General features: G+C 43.4%; 1 protein-coding gene across 5 annotated transcripts in view; it reads right to left on the minus strand.

Annotated features, from left to right (window-relative positions):
• Positions 1-15,511, minus strand: part of tnmd (tenomodulin) — a 101,227-nt gene that overhangs the window by 21,220 nt on the left and 64,496 nt on the right. For 3 of the 5 annotated variants that reach the window (XM_061834934.1, XM_061834932.1, XM_061834931.1), the window contains exons 3-4: positions 7,027-7,167; positions 5,360-5,413 (exon numbers count right to left, since the gene is read on the minus strand). In XM_061834934.1, the coding sequence (XP_061690918.1) occupies positions 5,360-5,413; positions 7,027-7,167 (195 nt within the window). The remainder of the gene's footprint in view (positions 1-5,359; positions 5,414-7,026; positions 7,168-15,511) is intronic. The other 2 variants (XM_061834936.1, XM_061834935.1) reach the window with 1 other exon arrangement.

The raw sequence follows: 15,511 nt of genomic DNA on the forward strand, positions 1-15,511 counted from the left end.
GTGGAGGTGGGGCTGCATCAGGGATCTGCGCTGAGCCCCTTCCTGTTTGCAGTAGTAATGGATAGGCTGACAGATGAGGGTAGACTGGAATCCCCTTGGACTATGATGTTCGCAGATGATATTGTGATCTACAGTGAAAGCAGAGAGAAGGCGGAGGAACAATTAGAAAGATGGAGGCACGCACTGGAAAGGAGAGGAATGAAGATTAGCCGAAGTAAAACAGAATATATGTGCATGAATGTGAGGGGCGGAAGAGGAGGAGTGAAGCTCCAGGGAGAAGAGATAGCGAGGGTAAATGACTTCAAATACTTGGGGGAAACAATACAGATCAATGGAGAGTGTGGTAAAGAAGTGAAGAAACATGTCTAAGTGGGGTGGAACAGTTGGCAGAAGGTGTCTGGTGTTCTATGTGACAGAAGAGTCTCCGCTAGGATGAAGGGCAAAGTTTATAAAACAGTGGTGAGGCTGGCCATGATGAGATGGTGGAACTGAAGAAACAATAGGAAGCAGAACTGGAGGTAGCAGAAATGAAGATGCTGAGGTTCTCGCTTGGAGTGACCAAGTTGGATATGATTAGAAATGAGCTCATTAGAGGGACAGCCAAAGTTGGATGTTTTGGAGACAAGGTTTGAGAGAGCAGACTTACATGGTTTGGACATGTTCAGGGACGAGAGAGTGAGTATGTTGGCAGAAGGGTGCTGAGGGTGGAGCTGCATAGCAGGAAGAGGAAGACCAATGAAAAGGTTGATGGATGTTGTGAGGGAGGACATGAGGACAGTGGGTGTTAGAGAAGAGGACGCACGAGATAAGCTTGGATGGAAAAAGATGACACGCTGTAGCGACCCCTAACAGGACAAGCCTAAAGGAAAAGAAGAAGTAGAAGAAGAAGAAGACTTTTGAAATAACATTTAGCCATTGGATAGCCACAGTATATTAGCAGGATTCTTTTTGTGGTAATAGCGCTCACTAAGGAAAAATAATTTTGATCCCTATCAGCTGCAGCAATGAAAATACGTAAATAAACTTTTTCTTGATAACAGACCATAACTGACCACCAATCTGTGAAAAATTGAACTTCAGCAAGCTCACTACAGACTGCATATAACAGCAACTTTTGTCTTCCTGATAACGTGCCCCAAAGCCACAAATCTTTTTTTTTCATGGTTTCTTTGCAACAGAAGGAATGGTGAGGACGTAAAGCAGTCAAAACTCAGACTGACACAAATGCCTCCCGCCTAGTTTTATAAAATGTTTTTTACAATTTAATGACAATTACAGTCATCCTTGGCTTATTCTTAGTTCACTCCTTACAAATTCAACATTTGTGATATTTTTATGTAAGTTATCAAAAGCTACAAATTTGCATATTTTTTTGTTTTGTCTTCTGTAATCCCCTGAAAAGGACACAAAAATCTGGATTTATAGGAAAGCAGTAACTGGTGAAAAGGAAGTACGCTGAAGCGATACACGTCGTCTCTATGAAGAGCTTTGTATGTTGGATACGAGGTGAATTTAATCTGGGTTGTTATCAGAAGTTATGGTGACTTGACTGGATGTATAGGTTTTTGATTCTGTATTTTTTTCAATTCTATATTTTCAAAACAATGAACTGTAAGTCTATTATTTTGAAGGGAAGTATGGCTTGAAAGTGTTTTGGGATCCTAGTGTATGGTATATGTATGGCATTAACTATTAATATACTAATGACTGAGGACAATTTGACCTTTTTTGGGGGGCGGGTTGTCAATTGTTAGAAATTTTTTTTGTAGCTGGTCTCGGTCCCTATTCCCTGTGAATAGCATGGGTCAACGGTAATAGTGTATGATGTTATTTTTTTAGCAGCTTGTTTTGTAATCACAGACTATTGACGCTTGCTTTTAGAGGGAACAGAAGACAAATGGGGTGGATATTCCACCGTGGCTGTGCAACACTTCTTTGCATGTACGCCGGAGAGTTGAGTGACATGCTCGGAGAATGAAGTGTTTTCTGCAGAGGGCCCCCCATTGAATTAGCTGGTCACAGGTTGCTGTGGCTTCTTAATCTGTGCAGTCAAGTGTTGAAATCACTCTCTTCAGCCGCAGTGATGATCCTCCGCTAAAGCGCTCTCCGTTCAGTCTGACACGTCAAACCTCAACGGGCACGAGAGCGAGAGAGAGATCTGTTAATTCGCCCCACACTATTGTATGTTAATCTAACATATTTAGCCGAGACTGAAACTCGTGCACAAGACCGGATTGCATCCAATTTATTTCCTGCAGAGAGCTGCTCATTCATCACACTGTATCAGAACAGACAAGCAGGATCTACATCTGCCACAGAACGGCGTGGGCTGAAAATTGTATGAGTGGCGCTGTGAAAATGAACTTGATTCTCTCTTAATTTAATCGGGGCAACATGCTGGTTGCTGTGACATTTCCTTTTGAATCAGTTAACTTGACCGTGCGGCCGCCACATCCTCATCCTGGATTTCTTTGGCAAGGTGTCTTCACCCAGAAAAGCAGACGGCGGCCGCACATGACAGGATACAATGTGAAGCCTTTTGCAATCTAGCGCCTGTAATTTCATCTGCGCCGGGAAGGATAGGGCAATAATAGTCTCAAGCACAGAAGCATGATGTTTATCCCTGGCTTCATTGTGATGAGCCTCTGTTTAATTTGGCTGCGTTTTATCGGGAATCAGCGGGCGGGAAAGCAAAGGGCAATGTTGTGATGAGATACAATGATTACTGGGGCTTGGTCAACCAGAAAATGAAGAAAGACACATTAACACAGGGATGAGAAATGGAAAAGTGGTGTCATTTTGAGACATGACACTAGAAAAGCGGGAGAGAGGGTGGGGGGGGAATCCACTTGGTGTATCCATTTGCGAGATGTTCATCTGCGTCTGCTCCACAGGATGGAGGACATAACGGCATGCATCATTCAGCTCCTGTGAGTAAAGATCTAAAGCAATGTCAGCAAGTCTCACAAAGCCCCATTCTAAAAAAGTTACACTGCAGTGATTAGCACAACTCTTTTCAACCCATACACAGTTCAACATTTGAAAATAAAAAGCATTAATAACAAGGGTGTGCCACTCTGGTACATCACACTATTTCATCTAATTATCTAACGGCTTTCCTATCCTTGAGCTGTCAATGCACATTCACCATTCATAAGTTTAATAACAATAAACATTCTTAAATTATTATCTCTCTGACTATGTCAATAGAAATTTTGTATTATTATGCAGTCAAGCCTCTCAAGGACTTTGTTTGACTTTCACAAGTTTTATTCACTGATGAATGCTGTGCTTGAGTTCTGGGTAATTGGCGGATGGCCACCGTGATCCGACAAGACTACGATGTCAGCGAGAAGGTGGCGGGGTAGTGTTTTGGGGGACTGAGAGGGTCGAACCCTTATAGTTTTAAAATGACCGCTGTGAAATAGGTGACGTTTTTCAATGCAATTTTATATATATATTTGAATTCTCATGCGAGACAACACACCATGGCATGCTACAAAGGTTTCACTGAAGCTTGAAGTGAGAAACATCTACAGGGGCCACTAACATTCCCTGACCTCAACACTTTCAGAGATTCTATGGACCGTTGGATAAGGCAGTAAGCCCTCATTTTTTATATGATGAGGTGAGATACACGCAGAATCTATCCATGGACCTACATTGATAAGTGAGTTGTCAGGGTAATAATAAGGACCAGTTCCTATGTCAACACATAACTCATTCGGTGAGATGCTCTTGGGGTGAGTTAGCATTTTTTAATTTAACCTGGTTATTTACAGCGGGAAAATGCAACCAATCACAGGATGGGGAAAATGCAGTCAGAACTTTTGTGCCATAGCGAAGGAAGGCTGTGTGTGAAGGCAGGCTGAACGAGGAGAATTTGACATGTGATTGGTTCAGAAAGACAGCCATTGTGTGTATGGGTCTATTGTTCTAAGCCAGTGATTGGGATTCTAAAGACACTGGGCAATTTACTTTGACATGGCAACCCACAGAAGCTCAACACTGATTGGACAAAAAAGAAAATGAGTCAAGTCAATAGTCAAGACACACTATGAAATGAAGACAAAACTGTTGGAAATAATGTATCCATCCATCCATTTTCATCGGTACTTATCCTCACAAGGGTCGTGGGAGTGTTGGAGCCTAACCCAGCTGTCATCGGGCAGGAGGTGGGGTACACCCTGCACTGGTCACAAGCCCATCGCAAATCAAATATAGGCAAATAACCATTCGGAGACAGTCACACCTACGGGCAATTTAGAGGCTCTGATGAATGCATGTTTTTTGGGATGTGGGAGAAAAGCGGAGTGCCCTGAGAAAACCCACGCAAGCATGGGAAGAACATGCAAACTCTACATAGTATTTTACAAGTTCCAATATTTTACAGCTGTGTCACCCAAAATAATCTATATTTCTATATATTGTGTATTACATTATCCATATACTGTATTATGAAAGAATATGAGCAATAATTAATTATTATTGTAATTACATTGTAAATGCAGGTCAGTGTGTCTGATAGTGTTTAGGCCAGCAGAAAAGATTTAGTAGGACTTCAGTGCAGAACCCCACCGGTTAAGTGAGTTTGGAAAAATGTTAAAATTGATATTGGTACTGTATATGCACAGTGGCAGCTATTAATCTAGGCGTCACTTAGTCCCAGTTTATTATTGTTCATGGCAGGGCTCTGACCCTGTCCCATGCTACATTAAAACGTCATCTTACTTGATCATCCATGCATGAACCGACAGTCAACTGGCTCAATACCATATCATCTGAGGCCGCACTGGCAACACTGGATGCTCCATTAAGACCGGCTAGAGTTACTCAGTCTGTCATTTTATGGGTGGTAAGCAAGCGACTGCCAGTATTAACGGCGCCATCACAGATGCGCAAGTCAGCTCAACGATGCCGCGGGCGACGACGCAAACCCTCACAGCGTTGCAGATGCTGACTTGTCAACCTATTGGAGGGAGCAATCTGGATGTCGCTTTTCCTCCTCGGCCCAGTGGACTTGGCGTCCGTGATGTGGGAAAACAATCTCAGACCATCGAAGCGCAGCACACGTCTCCTGAAGTCAACTGCACTTCTAATGTCACTTCGTGTGCTCTTCTGCACAGCAGACTTGAAGGTCACATGGCCAAAAGATCACATGTGTTCACTGGCATTGTTTTTCAACTTGCTATGAAAAGATGTTTTCCCCCTGATGTTACGTTTGATGTTAATGATCAAATCGTAGAGTTTTTTTTCCCAAAGTGGTGATGATTCAAACTCTTCATGATGCACTTTTATATATTTTCACTTTTGCCACAGCTACAGCCATACACTGATTCTCTGTACCACATATCCTTACGAAGGTCACGGTTGCGAATCCACCTTTCCCAGCTGACTTTGGGCGAGAGGCAGGCTACAAAGACATGAGAAGATGTGAACATTATTAAAGAAACTCTGATGCATCTTTGGTCTTTTCTGCTGTAAAAATGACAGTTTCACTTTTTAAATAATTTCTGATCCCGCTTTGCGATTTGCCCTTTTTGGTCTTCTTTTTTTTTTCCACACTGGTGATCATCAATAATGTTTGTGTACCAGCTTCAAATGAAAGGAATTGTATTCTTTCTCTCCCCTTCCTTGTAATAAAAATTAACATCCATGTATTGAAATTTCAGTGCAAGTTTGCAGCCAGTTTGAATAATTCTGACTTGAATGGGAGAGTGACTGCTTCCTTGCTCTCAAGGTGTATTATTCCTCTGCTGTTTATACAAGTCATGAATTGTTGTGGAAGATAAACAGCTGCAATCTGTGGCGCGGAGTTGAGGTGGCATATTGCCCCAAAATGCCCTCAAGCTTGATGGAGACCGTGTCTGGACTTGGCCAAGTGCGGACGTTTTCAATAACAAGCAACAGGAACCTTTTTCTTTCTTTTTTTTGTAGAAATCTATTTAACCATCAGCACACCGCTGCCTCTCACTGTGTTTTATAGACCAGCTCTATCCCATTTTTCATTTTTCTTTCACTCAGAATAAGGTTTGAGTGACTGCGCTTACCAGCTTGTTACTTAGTCTTTCATGGAGGAGCAGTGAGTCTCCTCAGGCATCTGTTTCACTAGTGCCAAGCGGAACAAGCAAGAGGCCCGTTTGTGTCTGTCTGTCTGTGTGTCTGTGTGTCAGCTCGGCGAGGGACGATACCGGTGAGATGAAGAAATGTGGACAAATATTACAGGAGGTGTGAACCTTCTGCTGGCCATTGTCATAAACGGGGATGACTGAATGTTTATTTGATTTGAAGTGAAGGTTTATCTGTGGACATTTCAGGGTAAATAAATAACTGTGTTAGAATCACAGGTCGAGCACCAGCCTTTGTTGTCTGAGGTGTTGGTTGTGCGCCCACCAGAAGACTTGAGCAGGATTTAGAAATGAAAGCTTACCTAATGAGTTTTTGCTGGAAACAAAATACGTGCTGCACAAGCAACGGAGTGAAATAAATGCAGTCGAGCTTCTGAATTTGTGTTTGCACCGCAAATAACTTGCTTCTAGAGAATTAGTCTTTTTGGAAAAGAGCAAACTCCCTCTTGGGGCTGCCGTGAGTGCATTTAAACGGTAAATCCGCTCTTCTAATGACTGTGTGTTTAAGCAGTTATTATGGGAATTTATGGTCATCCACTCATTCGTTATCTGCAGCAATTATCCTGTTTGAGGGGAGCTAAAGCCATTCCTGCCGCAGAAAAGGGGCACGCACTGGCCGGGGCTGAGTGCAAATCACATATCAAGCTTCGCACTTGTATTTAACACTTAACCTCCATCTTGTCGGTGGTTGTGTTCTTTTGTGGAGAAGCACCACTGGTGGTATTTTTTGCGTACTTTGAGAATTTCTGCTCTCAATGATGTTTAAACACAGACAACAAAGAATAATTTCAATCCAGTTATCAACTGCCACTTTGAAAAGGCCAACATATAAACACGGTCATCGTCATAATTTCCCACATTTCCCCCCTGGCTTGCTGATGTGTATCGCTTCACTTACATGTTTAAAGTCGTGCACCTCGAGAACCTCCTGACTCCCATTTCCAATTCGGAAGATTTCCATCTGCCGAATCGGGTCGATCTCCATTAGGCTGGTTGTCTCCACGCCATCGAGCAGCGCTTTGTACTGGTGGTCGTACACCTAAAATGACGGAGGAATAATCAGCACAAAATTATACACTGGTACTACAAGGGTGTAAGACATTTAAGGATAAATAAAGTGCCTAAAGAATATGTCAGTGTTAAAGACATATTGTAAGAAGGATGAATGAGATTATTGATCAGCAGTTTCCTCAAGTAACTAAAATAAATAATTCAAGTCTTCTCTTCACTGTAGCCCTAAAGTGGTGCTGACATACTTAGATGGCAGTTAAAATTCCCTTTTTGAAAAACGATTCATGGCCACCAGATGAAAATATTCCATTAATATTGATGTGAGGGTTGTTTTTGTGGGGTGAAATATATCGCTAAGTCCATCTTCATTTTTCTCTGTGGTAAATCAGATGCTTGCCAATGAGACGCATTATTAATGAATACATTCAAAGGGGACTCTGTCAGGATTTATGTACATCAGACACAGCCGACCTCCAATGCTCAAAGACAAAAATTGGCTTTCACATTATGCTCTCCCACATGCTCATTGTTTTCTGTTGGCCCGCTTACATACTGTCATGAGAACCTTTTTTGTCTGGTGAGAGAACAGTAGGATGATAATGGAATAAAATTCTTAATTGCAGATCACTTAGAGTAGCATTGTCCTATAAATCTCCATTTACATGGGTCACAGCAGCATCGGCAAAGAGAAATAAAACTTAAAACCGACAGCAGAAACCGAATGAAAATGGCTTTGAGATTTAAGTGTCAATTGGACAGTTATGGATAAAGTCAGGCCGACTAAATAGTCCTTAAAAGTGGTGAATTGAACTTCTATTTTACCTTTCTTTTATATTAGCATAAATGTGCAACTGGGGAAAACTGAGTTACTATCACATATAATGGAAATTCAACAGTGAGAATATCCTTATGTCCATATACAGAACAGTATACAGTATACATATCCATCCAGCCATCCATTTTCTGAACCGCTTATCCTCACAAGGGTCGCTGGAGTCCTGGAGCCCATCCCAGCTATCATCAGGCATGAGGCGGGGTACACCCTGAACTGGTTGCCAGCCAATCGCAGGGCACATGGAAAGAGACAACGGTCGCATTCACACTCACACTTAGGGGAAATTTAGAGTGTCCAATTAGTGCATGTTTTTGGGATGTGGGAAGAAACCAGAGTGCCCAGAGAAAACCCACACGGGCACGGGTAGAACATGGAAACTCCACACAGGCAGGGCTAGGACTCAACTGGTTCCGGAGAACTGTGAGGCCAACGCTCGACAGCTGTTCCACCACCGTGCCACCTTATACATGTATGTATGTATATTGTGTGTGTGCGTTATGTTAACAACAGAGTGAGAGGGAGAGAGAGAGAGAGAGAGAGAGAAGTGAGAGAGAGAGAGAGAGAGAAGAGAGAGAGAGAGAGAGAGAGAGGGAGAGAGAGAGAGAGGAGAGGAGAGAGAGAGAAGAGAGAGAGAGAGCTGAGCTTAGTTGATATAAGTGAAAGGTGTAAGAACACGATGCAGGCGCTTGTCTCATTAAAGATGGTGTTATCGGTTAATATTTGTTGAAGTGCTAGTTCTCATTATTTCCAATCCAGAACTGAATTTATCTGCTAAAGTTCTAAATATCAAATGTCACAGGGCTACAAGACATTTAAAAAGCATTGTGAAAATTAATTATCTCCACCACTCATGAAAGTGCAGTCAGGTGAAAGTGCATGGAAAAACTCCCAATTTATCTTCTACTTCCTGTACAAAGACTCCAAAAGGCCACCACGTGCCTCCTTGTTTAAATGAAACTTACATTATGCATTTGAAATTCTCAGTGATCCGACAGTCAAATTAAAGCTGCTTGTTTTCTACTACCATGTGCAGAAGCCACTTCTAGTTGTCCAATTAAAAAAAAAAAAATACATTGAGAACTGGCAACAAGTAAATATCACTTTTTATAATGAAGCTTAATAATGCAGCCCTATGGGGGCACAAACAGTGCAATCTGTAGGCCGGTCCCAAGCCCGGATAAATGCAGAGGGTTGCGTCAGGAAGGGCATCCGGCGTAAAAACTGTGCCAAACAAATATGAGCGTTCATCTAAAGAATCCCATACCGGATCGGTCGTGGCCCGGGTTAACAACGCCCGCCCCCGGCACTGCTAACCTGCAGGGCGTCGGTGGAAATTCAGCTACTGTGGGTCGAAGACCAAGAAGAGGAGGAAACGGATCCAGCGTCAGAAGAAAAAGAGGAATGCACAGAGCCTACAACTGAGTGTAGGGACTTTGAATGTTGGGACTATGACAGGAAAAGCACAGGAGTTGGTTGACATGATGATTAGGAGAAAGGTTGATATTCTGTGCATCCAAGAGAGCAGGTGGAAAGGTAGTAAGGCTAGAAGTTTGGGTGCAGGGTTTAAATTATTCTACCACGGAGTAGATGGGAAGAGAAATGGAGTAGGGGTTATTTTAAAGGAAGAGCTGGCTAAGAATGTCTTGGAGGTGAAAAGAGTATCAGATCGAGTGATGAGACTAAAATTTGAAATTGAGGGTGTTATGTATAATGTAGTTAGCGGCTATGCACCACAGGTAGGATGTGACCTAGAGTTGAAAGAGAAATTCTGGAAGGAACTAGATGAAGTAGTTCTGAGCATCCCAGACAGCGAGAGAGTTGTGATTGGTGCAGATTGTAATGGACATATTGGTAAAGGAACAGGGGCGATGAAGAAGTGATGGGTAAGTACGGCATCCAGGAAAGGAACTTTGAAGGGCAGATGGTGGTGGACTTTGCAAAAAGGATGGAGATGGCTGTAGTGAACACTTATTTCCAGAAGAGGGAGGAACATATAGTGACCTACAAGAGCGGAGGTAGAACCACACAGGTAGATTATATTTTGTGCAGACGATGTAATCTGAAGGAGGTTACTGACTGTAAAGTAGTGGTAGGGGAGAGTGTAGCTCGACAGCATAGGATGGTAGTATGTAGGATGATTCTGGTGGTGGGTAGGAAGATTAAGAAGACAAAGGTAGAGCAGAGAACCATGTGGTGGAAGCTGAAAAAGGAAGAATGTTGTGCAGCCTTCCGGAAAGAGGTGAGACAGGCTCTCGATGGACAACCGAAGCTCCCGGAAGACTGGACGACGACAGCAAAGGTGATCAGAGAGACAGGCAGGAGAGTACTTGGTGTGTCATCTGGTAGGAAAGGGGAGAAGGAGACTTGGTGGTGGAACCCCAAAATACAGGGAGTCATACAAGGAAAGAGATTAGCGAAGAAGAAGGGATACTGAGAGGACTGAGGAGAGGCGAAAGGAGTACATCGAGATGCGACGTAGGGCAAAGGTAGAGGTGGCAAAGGCTAAACAAGAGGCATATGAAGACATGTACACCAGGTTGGACACGAAAGAAGGAGAAAAGGATCTCTACAGGTTGGCCAGACAGAGGGATAGAGATGGGAAGGATGTGCAGCAGGTCAGGGTGATTAAGGATAGAGATGGAAATGTGTTGACTGGTGCCGGTAGTGTACTAATAGATGGAAAGAATACTTTGAGAAGTTGATGAATGAAGAAAATGAGAGAGAAGGAAGAGTTGAAGAGGCAAGAGTGAGGACCAGGAAGTGGAAATGTACTAAGGGGGAAGTCAGAAAGGCACTACAAAGGATGAAAACTGGAAGGCAGTTGGTCCTGATGACATACCGATAGAGGTATGGAAGCAATTTGGAGAGATGGCTGTGGAGTTTTTGACCAACTTATTCAACAGAATACTAGCGGGCGAAAAGATGCCTGAAGAATGGAGGAAAAGTGTTCTAGTTCCCATTTTTAAGAACAAGGGGATGTTCAGAGCTGTGGGAACTATAGAGGAATAAAGTTGATGAGCCACACAATGAAGTTATGGGAAAGAGTAGTGGAGGCTAGACTCAGGACAGAAGTAAGTATCTGCGAGCAACAGTATGGTTTCATGCCTAGAAAGAGTACCACAGATGCATTATTTGCCTTGAGGATGCTCGTGGAAAAGTACAGAGAAGGTCAGAAGGAGCTACATTGCGTCTTTGTGGATCTAGAGAAAGCCTATGACAGTGTACCAAGAGAGGAACTGTGGTACTGCATGCGTAAGTCTGGTGTGGCAGAGAAGTATGTTAAAATAGTACAGGACATGTATGATGGCAGCAGAACAATGGTGAGGTGTGCCTTAGGTGTGACAGAGGAATTTAAGGTGGAGGTGGGACTGCATCAGGGATCAGCTCTGAGCCCCTTCCTGTTTGCAGTGGTAATGGATAGGCTGACAGATGAGGTTAGACTGGAATCCCCTTGGACCATGATGTTCGCAGATGATATTGTCATATGCAGTGAAAGCAGGGAGCATGCAGAGGAACAATTGGAAAGATGGAGACATGTACTGGAAAGGAGAGGAATGAAGATTAGCCGAAGTAAAACAGAATATATGTGCGTGAATGAGAAAAGGGAGGGGGAAGAGTGAGGCTACAGGGAGAAGAGATAGCGAGGGTCGACGACTTCAAATACTTGGGGTCAACAATACAGAGCAATGGAGAGTGTGGTCAGGAAGTGAAGAAACGGGTCCAAGCAGGTTGGAACAGCTGGCGAAAGGTGTCTGGTGTGTTATGTGACAGAAGAGTGTCTGCTAGGATGAAGGGCAAAGTTTACAAAACAGTGGTGAGGCCGGCCATGATGTACGGATTAGAGACAGTGGCACTGAAGAAACAACAGGAATCTGAACTGGAGGTGGCAGAAATGAAGATGTTGAGGTTCTCGCTCGGAGTGACCAGGTTGGATAGGATTAGAAATGAGCTCATTAGAGGGACAGCCAAAGCTGGATGTTTTGGAGACAAGATTCGAGAGAGCAGACTTCGATGGTTTGGACATGTTCAGAGCGAGAGAGTGAGTATATTGGTAGAAGGATGCTGAGGATGGAGCTCCCAGGCAAAAGAACGAGAGGAAGACCAAGAGAAGGTTATGGATGTGGTGAGGGAAGACATGAGGGCAGTTGGGGTTAGAGAGGAAGATGCAGGAGATAGGCTAAGATGGCAAAAGATGACACGCTGTGGCGACCCCTAACGGGACAAGCCGAAAGGAAAAGAAGAAGAAGATAATGAAGCTTAATACCGCTTAATACAGTGTGAGTACAAAGCACACAACAGGGAGGAAATAAAACCGAGGCTTTCTTCCAATCCTGGCATTTCTCATGTAGACGCATTCCTGTTTGGTGCCTTGACAAAAAAAAAAAAAAAAAAAAAGGAAAAATAGTGGCGAGTCCAAGTAGATGTCTTTATTTGCATTTCTTAGGGCTGATATTGTCACGACCCATCGATACAGAAATGCAGGACTCGGGAGGCGAAAAGGTAATTCAGGAAAAACATTTATTATTCCAAGGTTGGGGATCAGGCAGACAGTCTGGTGCAGCAGCGGTAGTCAGGACGTCACGGGTAGAGAGCAGGTCTGCGGGCAGGCAGGAGTCGGTAACCGGGAGATCAATCAAAGAAGGCAGGAGTGTCAAAGGAGTCAGGCTTACGGGGTCGGTCGGAGAACAGGCGGAGGTCGGTACACACGGGTTCACGATCAAAGATACGGGAGTGCAGGAACGGGGCATGAGCCGCAATGATCTGGCGAAGACCAGTCGTCCCCTTGGTCTTATATCTACCGGAGCCAATCAGCCAACATGAGGCGCAGGTGTGCGCCTCCTAATCAGTGAGGCTGTGCGGGAACCTACACAGCCAGGGCTGGACCGGCAAGACCTTGACAGATACCACAGTACGTGTCATGGTAGATGTCTATACCACATGTCACAACACCTGCAAAGCAGACACAGCAGCTGTAAAGCTGAAGGTTACGCTAAAGTTGGAAAAAAAATGTTTTATTGTGCAAAACATTCCATCCTGCTAAAAATGTCAACAGTTAAAGGAAAAACAGTCAGAATTGGCAAAACAAATAATCTTAGCACGTTTCAGTGGAGAGAAAAAAAAAAGAGCATAGGACGGAAATGTGGCTGAACTCTATTACAGTTTTAATGTATTATGACTTGTGGGAAAAAAATAAATATGTATGTGATATATTATTCAAGATATGTATGGAAGAAGTCCTGACCCCTTATAAAAAAGTTTGTAGTACTTGTATTTCGGGTTATATTTGAATGGTGTAAAAAGAGGCTCAAGCAAGCAGGAAGCCATAATTAACAGTGAATTAATTTTCACATGTGACCCTTTTCCCGTTACAGGAGATCTTTTGACCCATTGTTAATTACAATATTCATCAGCGTACTTACAGTATCAGTTAGGTTATTTACTGTAATGTGTGAATGATAAATTTCCAGACACCGTGAGCACATTTGGCCTAATCTACTTGAACAAACTGAGTTTCCAAGGAAACTGACTTGAAAAATGTAACGCTGCGTAGCTTTGAAAATCTCTTGTCATCATTTTGGGGGATTTTGACAGTCTCCCAATTCAATTTACTGCCACCTTTTCATAAGAGACTTTAAGCCGTGCTTCAGCGCTGAACCCCTGTTGTCATGTGTCACCTGCAGAAAAGCAACTGGCAGAAATCTGCAGTTCTTTTTCAGACGTAAAATGAATGTCAAATTAATGTTGACGACCAAAGTAGGTTTGTGCCGGGAAATGTCCATGTTTCTTTATGCCTTCCATTTTGTCTCTTCTACAAGATCGTCCTTACGCTCATCACACACTGACAAAAAGGACTTTTATGCACAGCAAGAAACACACATCAGGTGCTCCATGTTGAAGCCCCCGCAGACAATGCGCTGTTTATTCAGTCAAGGTTTCCATCTGACGTGCTTCTTAACAACAGCGGTGAGATGCTTTCCGCCGCACACTCACATTGAAAGCAGTGAATGAAAAGCGGCAGCCGCCGCCAGACCTGTGGGTTTTTGTGCAAAAGGGTCATTGTGGTGCCAAGCCGGGGGACATTAGGAAAAGGTTGTCGAGATGTTATTACAGGTGACTGGATAGCTGGGTGCATAAATGTGTGCGTGTGGTGAGAGACGGCGTGCATATGCTCAGCGATGGAGAAGGCGGCTGTGGGAGTGTGAGCGAGATGAGTTGATGACAATATGTCCTCTTCGTTGTCCTTGAGGGGAAGGAGATCGAGGCTGCAGTCAGGCGGAACCAGATGCCTGTCACTCACCGCGGGCGGGTGGTGGCGGAGGTGGAAGGCGGGCAACCGTGGGAGGGAAAGGTGGCGCGGGGGCAGAGTGGAGCATGGGGCCTCCAGGGAGCCATCGGCAGCCGTGTGACGGATTGAGGTGGGCGGCAGCTTAGACGGTTACACCAGTGAACGCCATGTCCTTTTGCTATCACTCCTTATAAGGTCCTCCGCACTTTTCCGCACACTCACTTGCATTTGTCATTCTGCTCAACCTCTTGCGGAAAAAAACAAGCCACAGACTATTTTCTAGAGAGCGAATCCCCGTTTATCCGGAGGAGACATTCCAGACCAACCTGATACAGGTAAAAATCCATGATAGAGTGAGACCAGATAGACTTTTTTTTTTGTGTCCCCTCCCACATACTTTGGGTGAAATGCAATTAGTCTGTTCCAGCCTCCCATTGAACAACAAGAAAATGGGAATTATGTTATTCGAGTGAAAAAAAAATTAATCTTAAAATTCAATGTAATTAAAATTAATTAAAGGATTGTAGTCTCACTTTTGTTTTAATGCTACCCGCCTTGGCCCCCTGGGCACAGTATCAGGAGATAGACGAATCCGGTACTGTAAATGGAGTTCTGTATGGTATAAATGTCAATGCTCCTCTGAACTTCTTGCAGAATATAAACAATATAAGACTAAATACTGCTATATTAGCCTGAATATGTTTAGTGCTGAAATAACAATTGGAAAAAGGGTTTTGTATGTGTGTCCCAAAATGTTTTAGCATTAGGCAAGCAGACTAAAGGCTCAAATATGTGCTCCTTAATGTGTAATTCTCAGTTTTAGAATTAGTTGAGGGTAAGAGTCTACTGGTAGTGATATCAAACAATTTGCGCATCCATTTGTCAAAAGAGTATCGGCGTTCCGCTTCTGGTACTCCTCTGATAGAACAAAATAAACCGACAAATTTCAGGGCCCATCATGCATCGGTGCTTTACACAGTGGACACCAAAAATGCTGCCTCGGATGGCAAAAGAGAGTGATTTGTCCATACAGGGGATTATCTTTTCAGGAAAAAAAAAACATTAGTTTAAAACTTGACTTGGTCTACCTTACTCAACTTTGATTCATAATGTAAAAAAAAAAAAAAAAAAAAAAGAATTGAGTATTTAGGTGGAGTCTCATCTATTCACAAGGGGTAGGGACCAGGCCATACCACCACTAGCAAAAATCTCCATATAATTGTGTACAAATGTTGTACTAACGTTTTTGGG

This window comes from Syngnathoides biaculeatus, chromosome 11, assembly GCF_019802595.1.
Source record: "Syngnathoides biaculeatus isolate LvHL_M chromosome 11, ASM1980259v1, whole genome shotgun sequence".
Lineage (NCBI taxonomy): Eukaryota > Metazoa > Chordata > Actinopteri > Syngnathiformes > Syngnathidae > Syngnathoides > Syngnathoides biaculeatus.